The sequence below is a fragment of the Nestor notabilis genome, unplaced genomic scaffold (genome assembly GCF_000696875.1).
Source record: "Nestor notabilis isolate BGI_N333 unplaced genomic scaffold, ASM69687v1 scaffold11598, whole genome shotgun sequence".
Classification (NCBI taxonomy): domain Eukaryota; kingdom Metazoa; phylum Chordata; class Aves; order Psittaciformes; family Psittacidae; genus Nestor; species Nestor notabilis.
In genome coordinates this window covers 100,896-115,976 of record NW_009939642.1, presented here as the reverse complement: position 1 = coordinate 115,976, position 15,081 = coordinate 100,896, and the positions used below count along the sequence as shown (strand labels likewise).

General features: G+C 42.1%; 1 protein-coding gene across 1 annotated transcript in view; it reads left to right on the top strand.

Annotated features, from left to right (window-relative positions):
* UNC80 (unc-80 homolog (C. elegans)) overlaps window positions 1–15,081 on the top strand; it is a gene marked incomplete at its 5' end in the record, with an annotated part of 118,213 nt that overhangs the window by 5,391 nt on the left and 97,741 nt on the right. The window contains 6 exon segments of the mRNA XM_010019970.1: window positions 382–680; window positions 3,248–3,371; window positions 4,961–5,034; window positions 5,466–5,605; window positions 9,558–9,819; window positions 14,534–14,668. Of these exon segments, the coding sequence (XP_010018272.1) occupies window positions 382–680; window positions 3,248–3,371; window positions 4,961–5,034; window positions 5,466–5,605; window positions 9,558–9,819; window positions 14,534–14,668 (1,034 nt within the window).

Below are 15,081 nucleotides of genomic sequence, written 5' to 3'. Positions count from 1 at the left end.
GACATGCCAGTAGGGAACATTAACAGAACACAGCTTGAGCACCTTTCAGTGCTCACTTGCATTTTGTCTTACTCATTAGAGTCAAATAGACAAGACTGTTGAGATGGCATCTTTCAGGACCACTCTGTGTCCACACATTCAGCTTTCCTGCAACTGACATTTCAGGGACTGAAGTGCGAATGTTGTGAAGTAAATGGAAACTTGTGAATTAGGAGGTTTCAAACATAGTGAAACACTATGCTGATACTTGTAATGATAGAATTTTAATTTTCCAATGCTCATCAGGAAGTTGGGTGGCCGCTTCCCTGTGCAGCTCTGAAAGTCTCAACAGTACCATTAATAGAAACCCTGTGAGATACTGTGATGCATTTTTCCATCCAGGACATCAGGATAAGCTTGGAGTAGCTGAAACAAAGCTTCTACACACTCTTCACTGGATGCTGCTGGAGGCCCCTCAGGACTGCAGCAGTGACCGATTTGGAGGAGACAGAGGCTCTAGCTGGGGAGGGAGCAGTAGCGCCTTTATCCACCAGGCTGAAAATCAAGGATCACCAGGACATCCCCGGCCTGGCACCACGAATGATGAGGAGGAAAACAACAGAAGGAAGTTCTTCCAGAACTCCATGGCCACAGTGGAGCTCTTTGTGTTCCTCTTTGCTCCCCTTGTCCACAGGATTAAGGTAAGTGGAACACTGGTGGGGTACATATGTGAAGACAGCTCTGAGCCAGAAAAGAATGATTTTGCCTTTGAGGTTGTTATTTAATTCAGCCTACACACTGGGTGACCACTAGAAATGTTTTAATAAGCTGGCAGAATACCACTGCCATGAGGAAGAAATACTTCCAGTGACATGAACAATCAGTGCAGCATCAAACAGACACAAATGCAAATAAATCTGAAGTGAGCCATTTTAAGCCCTCTGGAATGACAAAGATCTGTGGCCCTTGTGAAGTCTTTGGGACCCTGGAACTTGCAGAAAGGATTGTGAGCTTTAGCTTGCTCCTGGGATTCTCAGCCATCGGTTAGAAGGACCTTGCTAGCTTTTCAGGGATTCCACCGTGGGGCTGCCACTAGGATATATTATTGTCATTACTAATCATCTTGGTGCTAGTTACCAGGAATGCATGATACTGGTATAAGCATGGCAGTGGCAAAGGCTATTAAGCACTCCTTTGTTCTGAAGTTGGAAGCAGGCTGCAGGCTTCCTGTCTGCTGGGGTCCCTCTGTTGATTTTGGGCGGAGCGCATTGGGCTTTGCAGAGTGGTGTGATGAAGAGCATGCTCGGACTCCCACCTCTTGTCTTCAACCTCTCTGGAGGGTTGCCGTTTAGCCTTTACATTTCCAGCTGGGCCTCAGAAGAGAAACTGGCTCTGGAGAGTAGGTGCTTGGAAAAGGTCTGTAAAGTCATGGAGTGATGGAGACTGTTACCTGTTTGCATCCTGCCCTGTATGCTACAACAGTTGAATAAGAAAGTACAGGAGATAAAAGGTAATCTTGGTTAAGGCAGATGAAAGCAGGTCTGGAGAACTAGATTTCCCTACTTCTGCTGCTGAGTTCCTGTATAGTACTGCTCAATTTATTTTGCCCAAATTTTTCACACTTGTTTACTAGTTCACATTTTCTCTGTAAGCTGCAGGGCCATGACAGGAAGAAATGCTGAATTCTTCCCAGTGCTATACATAGAGATATGGGCTGCCCTTTGAATAAATGAAATGAAACTGGAAGTAGACCCCAGCTGTTAGAGTTTAGGTTTCCATTTTTTTTTTTAATATTAGTCTTTCTGGGATGTAGTTTCCCATTTACAAGATGAGATTAATAACAGTATCTCCTGTTTACCTTGAAAATCAGATCTCTGAGATACTGTAGTGATCAAAAGCCCATGAAAACATGCCGGTTTATGTCATCAAAGCAAAGCTCAAAAATGGTGAGGTAAATGAGGCATGTAACTGGTTCACTAAGTCAACATTGTCCTCTCTGTGTTTCATAGAAGTAGAGGTCTCAGGGGAAGAATACTGGTCTGATCAGACAACCAAAGTAATGCATGTGGTCAAGGAAGATGATCGGTATTTGCACAGGCCCATCTAGATGGAGGAATTCCTGACTTCTGAGAGGATCTTGAGTATTTAGCAATGTGTTTTTAAATGAGGCTTTTGGGAGGTGAGTGGGATGCATGTAATCCTGTAACTTAACAACTGTATTGGCATCTCACCAAAAGCTAGCAATACAAAGTAAAAACACAACACACTACTGGTACTACTTCCAAAAGCTTTGCAATGGGCTCCATAGTATAAATAGTAATTAAAACCAAGCTTAGTTTATAAGAGGGCTTGTGAGCTCATAGTGATGAGACAACAGTAATGAAAAGTAGGGAATAGAAGGGCTGGAGAGCTACGGTCACCTTCAGCTGTTCTTTTAGTTCTGTCTGAGATATGTGGAGCTATGTCAACAGGAAATGGTGAAGCAGCAGTAATTATGTTGCCAAAACTGCTATTACCATGTTTGTTTGTCTGTGGGGCTACCTAGACTATACCAACAGCAGTGTCTCCTAATATAGATCTGACCTTAGGTCAAGTAAGTGCCTTGATCAAGTACCTTGATCCCCTAAGATTTGCTTGTGTACTAATGTACGTGATTTCGGCTACTTGCATACGTAAAACAATGATGAGATAAGTGTAATTAGTACCAATATCTCTGTATTGACATAGCTCAGGTACTAATGGTGCTAATCATAATGACATTTTTGTGTACTGCTGTTTCAGAGTAATTTGTTAATTTCATGCTTCCTCAATTCTAACTAATGTTTTAATATTTAGTATTCTTATTCTTTTGGGGCAAGAAGTTCAAGTCTCAGAGTGTAAATCCTAAGTTTGAGATTGAATACTAAATATGAAGTGGTTATTTTTGGTCAGAAGGGATGCTTAGTGTTACAGGAATGGCCTCTTACAGCTTAATGTCCTAGAAAAAGCAGAGTTCATAACTAGTATAGAATTTGCATTAGGAAAAAGCCTTTTGTGTATTTTTGCATTGAGATTTCCCTGGGTTTTTTTAATAGTGATACTTGAAACGTATTAATACCTGCCAAGTAGTGCTACTGGCCCTTGAATTAACATATACTGACCTCAGAACTGCAGATGGGATCACTCATTTCTTGTAAGACCTGTGCATCGGAGGTATGGCAATCCTTTTAGATTGGAAACAAGATTCTTTTGTGTGAGCTTGTGATACAACCTCTGTTTGTCTTCCTAGGAGTCAGACCTGACGTTTCGGTTGGCTAGTGGCCTTGTTATTTGGCAGCCTATGTGGGAACACAGGCAGCCTGAAGTTTCTGCCTTCAACGCCCTTGTAAAACCTATCAGGAACATCGTTACAGGTCTGTCACTTTGCTGTGGTAATGGAGCTCCTGGGAGCTGAGAAACCTTTCCTTTGTCTGATGATGCCTTATGTTCTGTGACCATCATATTTGAAAGAACATGTTAATCCTGCAGGAAATAGTCGAACTTTTGAGAGTAGTTTAAGGTTGTTCCCCCTCAGGGTCAACTGATGTTTGCATAGTAATTAAATAGGAGATGAGAGAGAAATCACAAATAGGAAACGAGAAACTCTTCAGTAGAGTTATCATTTCCTGTGGGCCTCATATCTATGTTTCACCATACCTTCCTTAGTTGCTAAGAAGGACAAAGGCAGTATCTAGCAGCAGCCTGACATGGGTGGGAACGGCCTTCCCAGGCTGCCACTGGACAAAAACTAGCAGTGAAGAGCGCACAGTTGACAGTGTAGGTTTTCCTCCTACCTAGAAATGTTTTTTAGACCATAGTTTTGCTTAATTCGTACAAGATAGTGAATTAAGAGAGTGCTGGGTTTATCACTGTAGCATTGCTTGCTCATTCTCAAAAGCATGGAGCTGGAATATTCACAGTAGCTCGTCGGATCAGATTTTTCTGGTGGCAGGTCATTTGGGATGTCATATTTTGTTCTGAAGGCTTTGTACGTCTCTGGGACAGTCCAGAATTGAAAAGGAATCAAATCTTCCAAATGATTTAAACCCATCTTTGGTATCTAGCTGTTCCTCCCTCTGCTTCAACTTCTGTAATTAAAAAGTAGGATTTCAGGTCTGGAAATAACAAAAGGAATTAGTCCTAAGTTTTCTTTGACTGTTGGTATTTTTTTCCATAGGTCTGGAGTGTGGTCAGAAAATCCCTAAAGAATAACTTAAGGCGTGAAGTGAAATGAAAATACTCTGTTATGTTTTGAAAATATTTTCAGCAGAACAGAAATAGAAATTGGAATGAGGTTCTTTATGTCAAGGAAGATTCTGTTGCTCAGATTGGGTCAAAAAAGTTTCATTTACTTAAATTTTCCTTCAAACGAATTAAAAAATTCTACTGGAGAAGCTTTGAATTGTTTTGTTTGGAGTCAGTCTGATACTAAGTCTCATCTGAATAGCTTGAGATGTGACAGGATTTCAAGGATTGTCATCCTAGCCTTTGTGATGCCCTTGTTTTTCTAGAGTATCGCTGATCAAACTTTCTGCATGTCGTTAGTGTGTCTCCTGTGGTGAAGCATTTGTCAAATTGGAAATCACAATACATTCTGAAAGATGTAACCTAGAAATGAGTGTAATATATATTTAAAAATAGCAGGAGGAATTGCTCCAAAATAAAAAGCACTAGTATGCACAGGAAAACACAATTTGATGCCGAACTGATTTAGGATAAAATTTATATTCAAATTTAATTAAAAAAAATAGGATTTTCAACAGGCAAGATTGTGACAACACAGCTAAAAGGACTGTGCAAAAATTAAACCAGTTCTTTTTCTGGCTGTGGCTAATGCCTAGGAAGTCTGGAGCAGAAAGATACTGCTTTGGCTTTGGTTTTGTTTTCTGGTTTATCCTTTCAGTGGTATGTTTTAATATTAGAGGTGATTCCTGAAATGTCCTTCTTTGACTTCTTTCCTCAGCTAAGAGAAGTTCTCCCACCAACAATCAGAGCGTGACCTGTGAATCCCCTAATCTGGACAGTGGACATACCGAGGTAAGTTTATGCTAGGGTTAGACAAGCTTGAATAAGGAGCTGAGGCAGGGGGGGAGGAAATTAATATTGAAACAGCACTTGGAGTTGCCATCCTGAAGTATTCCATCTCCAGAAGTTAACAGTTCTTCACAGTTCTGATTGTTCCCAACCCTGTCTGTAGTGGAACCAAAGGGTATGGGGTGTAGTTCTCAGGATCTCCTTGGCCCTATTCTATCTTTTGTATTTTTTTGGACAAGAGCCCTGTCTTACCATGTGCATGTACAATGCCTAGTACTGAGAAGCCCCAGGCTTTATCAGTCTCTCCCTCGTATTACCACGGTATTATGGTAAAAGTAATAGTCATGTCTAAGTATAAGTTGCAGTAAGAAAACTAATAGGGGAGAGATAAATATGTTTATATACCTATTTCCTTTTCTTAAAACTATCCAAAGGGACTGCAGGTGGTCTGTGAGACAACCCAGCCAGATTCTGTGCCTCCAAAGGCCACTTTTTCAGCATGTCATCGTGGAAACTCCTTGGATGGAAGCGTATCCTCCCAAACCTCTCAGGAGAGAGGTGCTGCACATCCCAGGTACAAATCTCTTCAGCAGAAAGTTAGGCTGGTGTGACTCGATGGTGGAGGTCACAAAAGTCCGGTGTCTTGAATCTCTTGTTGCCCATACACACCAAGGGTGCTGGGTGTTTATCTCAATTCAACGAATCTCAGTTCTGGGTGTTGATAAGGTGATGACACATGATAGTCAATGTCACTTTCATTGGAGAAGTCTCTAGCTGGTCAGTTTGATCTTTTCTAATATGTTAATTTATTTTAATCAAAGGCACTAACATACAAGGTGCAGATTCAATGCTCCTTTGGAGCTGGATTCAGTCTCAGGGAACTTATATAATTTCTGGCTTCCTTCTGGGCAAGTTTCCTTTAGGAAAGGATTTTTGCAAGTCTCTATTGCCCTCATTATGCCTTCTCTGCATCCTGCTGCTTAGCTTGCCTTAGATTACTGGTCCACAGGAACAGACTGATGAAGAAGTGCAGCCACGCACACTTCCTCCCAGCTTGCCCTGCAGAGCTCAGGCCACAGTTTTCCAGCATGGCACTGATAAATTAACATCTTTTAATCTAGATTTGTGTACAGAAAGACAGAACCAGATTTTCAGTAGTGGCCATAAAGTAAGTGATGCTGATGAGTGTTTTCAGGGGATGGAGAGGAAGGGAAGCCTAACTATATTTTTAGGTCCTTATGGATTTAGGAGTGGCATTTAACCTCCTGAAAATTTTGGTCCAGTTGTTCATCTCTTTTGGGAAATGTCATATCCAAAGCACTGCAGTGTTTTAAGAAATCACTTCATTACCGTGACAGAAGAAATGTGGGATGGAGTGGGCTTCCGGATATAATCTAGGAAAGGCTCTGATTTCTCCAAAAGGGCTTTGGTGCACCCTTTCACTGGTGGAAAGAGCAAAGCTATTCTCGAAGACTCTGATCCCATCAGGAGGCTTCCCTAAGGATTTTGCATCAAGGCTGCTGTTAGTTCGGGGTCTTTATTTCATCTGTGTTAATGGGAGCCAGTAAAACTGAAGTTGGGGACAGAACTGCCTTTCTGTGTGTGAACACTACTGCTCAGAGTGCACAGCCATAAAAAAAATAAGCAGCCTTTTAAGAAGACAGAATCAGGTGATCGATTTGTCAAGCTGGGTCTGGTGGTTGCTATGGGAATGAAGCTTCAGACAGGCTTTGAAGAGAGCATCATTATGCCTCCTCATTTGCAGGACTCATTGATCAGTTAAAACTGTACAGGGAGCTTTGGTTGCCAGGCAACAGACAACTGGGGAGCAAATGTTGTTTACTCTGCTTACCAACAGCCGCAGTATTCCTTTGTCCTTGGCCCGGGTTGAAGGAAGGCTGCCTTTCCACTCTCCCTGCAGTCACAGGCTGATCATATGAACACTAGATTTCCTTCTAAATGAAGTACAGAGTTTAATTTCTGGTTCCTCAGATGCTTCCTGAGGAAATGGCTTCTTCCTCTGATCCTGGCTGATTATCCCTGCTCCACTCAGTGAAATTCTCCATTTACAGATGATGTAGTTTAAGACTGAGGCAAATAAGGCTGTAGCCCTTTATCCAGCTGCTGCCTTGAACACACTGTCTGGAAAATTGACTATACAGGAAGGACTTTTGTGACAAATATTTCATAAGGAGAACATGCCTTGCTCCAAGCTGCGTTGTGCCTCAGGTTTGCATGTGCTGCAAAGGGGGGAACATGAAAGACTATTTAGACTCAGACACTGATCTGGGTCCTGCAAAGTGACCAGGGAGCAATGCATCTTCCTCTACAATTGCCTCTGAGGTGGTGGCCTTATTTCCTTTGCTGGAATGCTTTGAGTATCCCAGCTGTCCTTATGGTTTTTTACAGACCTCATCTATGTGATACAATCTTGACTGTTACAAAACCAGCCTTCGCATTAGGTTTATGGGGAAAGCTTTATAGCATATATCCATCTATCACTGTTTTCTCCTTCCTAATTCAGTTTTTCAGGTTTTTATAACAGCTCATCTTAAAGTCATCAAACTTGTAACATTTTTACCTTGAATACAGCACTGGGGGAGAAGCTTTGAATCTATAGATTCCAGATAGTGACATATGCTGACACAGACGGGCTGGTCTGCAGTCGCCAAGTACCTTCAATATTGGCCCGTGGGGCTGGCAGCAAACCAGCTCCTGCAGGTTGGAGTTCTAGATGCATGCGTTGCTCCAAGCATAGCTTTGCCACCTGCCCCCTCTTTCCAAGCATGTAATATGGAGCTGGGTTCATGTGATTCCAAGTGGTGCCTAAGTTCACAGACACTTCTTTATCCTTTGCCAGTCCTCTTGCCTTGGATGCACAGAGCAGCTTTGTGGCACTGGGCAGTGCCACAGTCCAGCAAAGCACTTGAAGCATGCCTTTCACTTTAGGCACTTAGAGGTTCCACTGGTCAGTATTGCCACTTGTTCCCTGATGCTCTGCTGGACTGTGGCCTTGGATGCCTCTGTTCAGAATGTGAGATGCAGGTGTCCTGCCAAGGCTGTTTGAATGTCATGTAGCAGAGTTGAGAGTAAAAATGGCATTAAAAAACCCCCATAAATAGCTGATGTTCTTGTGATGATTCCCAAATGTCTGAGAATACAGCCATGGAGTGCTGTTCATTTTTATAGAATCAAAAAATCACGGAAGTACTCAGTTCAGTGTGTTTCTAACACACTGAGTGGAAACATTTAAAATGGGTGCTTTGGCAGGCAAAAAAAATAGACAGATCTCCAGAGTTCCTGCCCCACCCCCAGCATTTCACACCTTCTTTTGCCATGTGATTCTCATTCCCTCCAACTCCCTTTCACTGCTGCATTTCTGACAGATTGTGTCTTAACAGCTAGTGGCTGTACAGAGGGTAGGTCAGGCCAGTTGTACTCTGCTTGGAGAGAAACGATATAAAACGAAGCCATAAAAAAGTTGGGGCATTTTATTGCAGTAAGATTGGCTCTGGAGACAGGCATAATTTTGGACAGAGCCTTGAGCAACATTGTCTAGGGTGAGGTTTCCCTGCCCATGACAGGGGGGTTGGAACTAGATGATCATAAGGTCCTTTCTAACCCAAACCATTCTGCGATTCTGTGATACCTTTGAAAACTGAAATCCCTGGAGTCTCATTTCTGAGGCTTACTACAGATATCTTGCTCTTGCATGCACTAACTTCTGCAATACTTAGGATATGTCATGCTCAAACCCATCAGAAAATGACACCACCTGAAAGGCAGAAAAATTATAATGAAGGCTAAAAATAGTCCTTTTCTCTAGCACATGCTGGCAGAGAGTGTCCGTAACAGTTCACTTGTTAAGAATCAATTTAATTAGCTTAAAGGGTTAACTAACTTAGCTGTCCTGCCTGCTCCTTCTTAAGTAAGGCCTGATTTGTACAAATGTAAACCATTCCTAAACATATATTACTAATATCTGAACATCAGAAGCTCAAGGGTTGTCTGTTTCCAGCTGAAGAAATTATTCAGCTAGCACAAGTGCTGGGGGCCTGCCTTCAGACCACAGTTTAAGAAAGCAAACCTATTCAAAAAAACACTTAACAAAGCATGTACTTGAGTCCTCTAGGGAGCTGAAAGCTAAATATCCACTTATGTGTCTTCAGTAATGCTTTTCTCAGTCAGGGCCTTAGTCCCCAAGGGTCAGTGTCAAATGGCCCTGCAAGCTCAAGCAGGCACAGCTGTGTTCACATCCTGGTGATTTCTGCAGAGTGTGGCTTACAGCTCTTGGTGGGTGCCTAAATTTTAGGCCTTCTAGTCAAGCTCTTGGGTCTTTTAGGGTGGACCAGCATGTATGCTAGGACAGAACTGGTTTCCAGCTACCCAAGAAAACTTTGTGGTATCAAGCATGATCCCTTAGAGAACAGCTGAACATACAGACCTGACAGATCATCATTGGGTGGTTCCCTAAGGAGGGCTGAGGAACCTGATGACTAACGTTTCACTCTTCCTCTTTGGAACAGGGTGTCCTTGGTGATCCCACCATGCCAGAAGTCTCGCTATGCCACATACTTCGATGTGGCAGTGCTGCGCTGCCTGCTGCAGCCACATTGGTCCGAGGAGGGCACGCAGTGGTCACTAATGTACTACCTGCAGAGGCTGAGGCATATGCTGCAGGAAAAGCCGGAGAAACCACCTGAGCCAGAGATCACCCCCTTACCAAGGCCTCGCAGCAGCTCCATGGTGGCTGCTGCACCCTCTCTGGTGAATACCCACAAAACTCAGGTAAGCAGTTGCCATCAATAAGAAAATAGGAACTGTTGTGGTGATGCTGGGAAGTGATGGCTGGATAACTAGTGAAAAGCACAGCTTTGGTGTTGGTTAAACTGCCCAGAGGCCAGATAGGTGCGTCAATTCAGAAGGAGACCCTGAGAACGATGAGGGGTTTGGAGGCAGAACATGATGCAGAGAGTCGGAGCTGGTGACTCCTGAAAGTTCAAGGGTTGATTTGGGATAATTAAGGTGAACTGTGATAACATTAATTTTTAATGTGAGAATATACTAATGCAGTTGTCAGAAGAAATCAGGGTGCCTTTATGTTAATCTGTAGTGCTCAGGACACACTGAGCTTCTTTGGTGTAACCCCTTGAAAGAGAAAAAAGGCATCACAGTTGGTACAGCACCAAACACTCCAGGCAAATACCTGGATTAAAATATTGGAGTAGACTTTGCAAACAGTGGCAGTGAGCAAAAGCCCTCCATGTTGTACAGTAGAGATCTTCATGTTAGAGCTTAAATGTTTGGGGTTTTTTTGTTTGTGTAGCTCCCTTGCGTATTCCAGGGATAAAAAGGGGATGCTGCTGCAGTTTCATTTAATCTCCTTGTTGATTTGTGCTACTTTTAGGTTGTGCACTTTTCTCCTGTCATGTGGGCTTTTAAGAGCAAATTATGATTTATTGAGTTGATGGAACTGTCTAACAGAATTTAATACAGATTCTATTTTTGCAATCCAATTTTATGCCACACCTCAAGTAAAAGGCTGTACCTTCTGTTAATATTGTTGTCAAATGTCTGTCTTGAGTCAGAACTGTTAGAATTTTTGGTGTTTTTTCTTAAAATCCTTGCTTTCAATATTGTAGAGCTCTGGCAGTTTTTGAGATGTCATTTTATAAGGGAGAAGGGTGAAGTATCTTTTCTCCTGTATAGCCCAGATGCTCGTAAGCCAAAAGACAAACATAAGCAATGTAAATATTAGTACTGTTATTTTGAAATCTCAGGATTTTACAGGCATTCTTATGATTTTTATGTGAGGGCTTCTTACGGTTTTAAGGGCTCAGCAGCAGCAGTATTGTTTAACCTGTGTTATACTCTAGTGTTGTTTCTATAAAATGGTGCCCATTTCATTCCTGTAAAAGCTTGACATATCTCCATGAATTCCAGGTGATATGAAATACTCTTCAGTCTTAATCTACATTTGCATGGGGATTTCATAGGATTGCTGGGCATGTACAGAAAAATCTTCCTTAATATCATCTCCTGGAGGGAGAATTGGAAGATGTTGCTGTTGATGTGATTCACTGTTTCCATGCATCTACTGTCCTTTTGTCCTTGCTCAGAGCAACCCAAATTCAGTCACTAGTGCAACAGCGCAGTGGTTCTCAGCACAGTGGCAGCATGAATGGGGTTGTTTTCCATAGGCACTGTTTGCAGTAGTGCTGGTTCTTCTCTATATACTGTGGAGCACTTCCCTCCTTTCACACACTTGGCTATTTCTTGCTTCTCCAGGCTGTTTCTCTTGCAAATGATTCCTTAGTTGCTGTTCACTAAAGTTCTTCTGTTAAATCCATTTGGCAATTCCACTGGGTACTTTGTAGCTGTTAACGTGAGGACTGTGTCCAGGGCATTCTTCCCTCCAGGGCTAGGTTTGATTGCTTTTGGTAACCTCTGTGTCAGTCCTGTGTATTTTTACTGTACTTCATCAAATTGGAATCCTGTTTAAAAGGGTTTCCAATTTGTTATGCAGAACAGCTGTGATGGAGGAGGTGAAACACTCTTCCATACAGCTAAAGTCTCAGCTCTTGCCCTGCTGCTTTACAACTCTGAGGACTGAAGTCTGTGCAATGCATAGAGACACCGAGGCTCTCTTTCATCCCAGCCAGCTGTAGGGACTTAACTGCTGTTCTCAAATTCAGAGTCTCATTACTCAAGGCTCTTTGCTAGTCAGAGGCAAGAATGCCACCTCCAGAGTGTTAAGATTTGTAATTTCTTTCTATCTAAGTGTATCTAAGGATATACTCAAAGCCTGCTTTTTCTGTCTAGATCTTAAATTCCTAACACAGTCATCATTTCTGCTCAAAGGTTGATCAATGACTTTTCAGAAATACCAGCACTCTGTGTTTCAGCAGGCTAGATTTAAAGTAGCAGGCAAAAGCTGATTTAAGACAAAACCAGCTGCCTGCAAATCACATCAGGGACCAGTAGATTTTTCTGGTAAATCCACATTCTTTTTATTGTTCTGCAGTTTATCAGAATAACTTCCTGCATCTCCCTAAGCCTCAGCAAAACTTTCACATTTCTTCCTGGTTTCCGTGTGCCTGAAATCACATTTCAAATATGGGCTAAAGCAGTTGGGATTGAGAGAGCTTGAGTCTTGCCTAGTAAACTAGCAGCAAAGAATGCCAGCATTCCTTGTTGAATAGGGAAAGGAGTACTGGATGGAGTGTGAATGAAACAAATACTAGGTTCCTCTAGAAAGTGACTTTAGTCTAAACCTATTTCAGACCTGGCAACATACACTAAAGGAAATCTGCGTTGCACCTGTACACAGTGAATTCAGTATAAGGAATTCAGAATAAATATATAGGAAGTGAAACCTTCAGAGGCTCACAAACCTCTGCACTAACATTGCAAGGGCAAAGAGCCAAAACTTAAATTAAGCATACGATCAGTACAGCTGTAATGCTTGCTGCAGTGCTAATATCAAGCCAAGAGTCTCAAGTGTAATGGCTTGAGAGTTGAGATATATCCTAAAGAGCTTGTAGCCATACAGTCATGCAGAAGGAAGGCAAACCAAAACAGAAACAACAAAACCTAGAGTAGCAGCCCCCAAACTATTTTGTTTTCTTACCCGTCTTATGCATATCATAATTGCCACATAGTCCACTGCACAGAATAGCCACATTTTTAATCAGTCTTCAAAAGGAATCCTAGCTTGATTCGTTAAAGTATGTTGTAGACCACAGTGTAGATTTAAGGTGATTCTGTAATTTGCTTTTCTAGTGTTTGCTTGATACCTGCCCTAAGCAGATTTCAGAACTGGGACGGACTGGGTCTTCCTGTGTGTTTGTATGGTTTCTAATCCGGTAGGTGCTGATCCTTACTCTGTCCTTTTGGTGACCATAAGCACCTCATAAAACACTGATTTAGAAAGCAATGGACAAAGATAATGAATCTGGAATAAATCCATATGCTGAGCTCTGTGGCTATCTTCAGCCAGAAAAGGCCAGAAAGCTCTAAAAGCTAAGAACTAAGCCATATGGAGTACTTGCTGGCCTCACTGTTGAGAGCACCTAGGGTTGAATCCTGATTTGCTGTCTATAGAATTTATATATGACTCCTCCCCTGAATCTTTAGTTATATGTGAAAATGGTTTAAAAACATATCATGGCTGAAAACAATGGTAAGGAGGAATCTTTCTGTTGTGTGTCTTCTTCATTCTTATGTTGATAATAGGAAGAATTCAAGGGTAGGCTTTGATTAGTCTGAAAAGTCTCTGAAGAATGTGTGGTCCCCAGTAGCCCAATACTGGAAACACCATAACTGGTACTTAAGACTTCAGCTGCAAAGACTATCACTGGCTTTTGCTGGACCTTCACATGCATAAAACTGCACACTTGTGTACTCCAGAGCTAGCTCGCTCTGCAGGATGCAGTCTAGCTAGGCAGAATCTAAACCTCCTGTACCATCTATTGTTGGCATGGGACTATCTCTGGATCGAAAGCAAAAAGGTATTTTAACATGACCCAGTTGTTTCGCTGAACACTTCTGGTGGGGGAGCAAGGAAAAGGGGCATCTCCATTGGAAACAAGCTGGTATTTAGGCAGAAGAAAATTACCCTGAGGGAGTTTGGTCAGGTCAGCTGCACAAACATCTCATGGAGAGTGGCGTCAGATCTTTAATGAGAACAGATGGCCAGGAGCTGAGCTTATGCCACGTTTTATAGCAAAGCCTTTCTTTACAGTAGGCAGCTGTAACGCGTTTTCCTCAGTGCAGAAGGGGAGTAGAGTGCCCTCTACTGAAACTGGAGTAAATTAGTCTCAAGATTTTCACTGTTGTGAGGCATTCACTGCTACAGCTGAGGGGGCTTTCACAGGTATGATAAGAACTATGATGGACAGATCTTGGAGCACTGTTATTACAAGTGAAGGATGTTACTGATGTAGAAGTTTTAGGTTTCTGTAGTGAGTAAATAGAGTTTTCTACAGACCCAGTCTCTTGAAGGGACAGTGCTACTTACTGCAGCTTAGGTCCAAAATACATGCTTACAGGCATATGTCGTTAGAGGCATATTCTCTTAGAGCTTAAATAAAATGCTTCAAAAAGGGTTCGTTGTGCTTTATTGTGATTGCTCATAAACGAAAACCAAGACTTTATGAAGATCATCAGCTACCCAGAGTCATACCTGGGATCGGAATCAGAGTAGAGCATGGTCTTTCCATGCCACTAGACCAACACCTGAGGCTTTCTGTGGCAGCACAACGTGCTGTACTTTTTTAATGTGGTTACAGAAATGTTACACAAGGTCAATAATTCCAGGAGCTTCTAAATTTGGTTTGTTCATTTCTTTTTCTTTAAATGTGTCGATAGTGTCTTGTGTAATGAATTGAAGGGCCTTTTCCTTTACAGTGCTCCTGTGACAGCTCTTGGAAGTAGCCTTGTTTTTAAAGCTGATTATCCTCTGTTTCTCCTTGTGCTTACTGTCTTCTTTTGGGAGCTGCAGGATCTTACAATGAAATGCAATGAGGAAGAAAAATCACTAAGTGCAGAGGCATTTTCCAAGGTTTCAATGACCAACTTGCGCAGACCAGCAGTTCCAGATCTCTCCACAGACCTGGGGATGAACATCTTCAAAAAGGTGAGTAAAAGAAAATTGTACTTCAATATACCTATGATTCAGCACCTCAGTGACCTGCTAAGTAGCAGCTGAAGGTCTGTTTGGACTATGTACTCATGCCATATATGAGATTGACATCTCTTTTCATTGGAAGTGATTCTGTGTGTTGTTACGTAGGGTTTTATACGCGCATTCCAAACACAGTACTGAAATCTTTATTCAAATAACTGTCCTGCTAAAACTGCATGAGGGGGAGGGTACTCAAACACTGCTGATTTTTAAGTGCTGGTGCTTACTGCAGTTCCAGCTGATTCAGTGAGTCCTTCCAGTGTTTTTACTTCATGAAGCTCTGAGTTTGCAACCACCCAGCATACTTAGCAGAGTTTTGTGGATTCTGTGAATCCAGCTCATGGTCTGAGAATGTCATATAATTA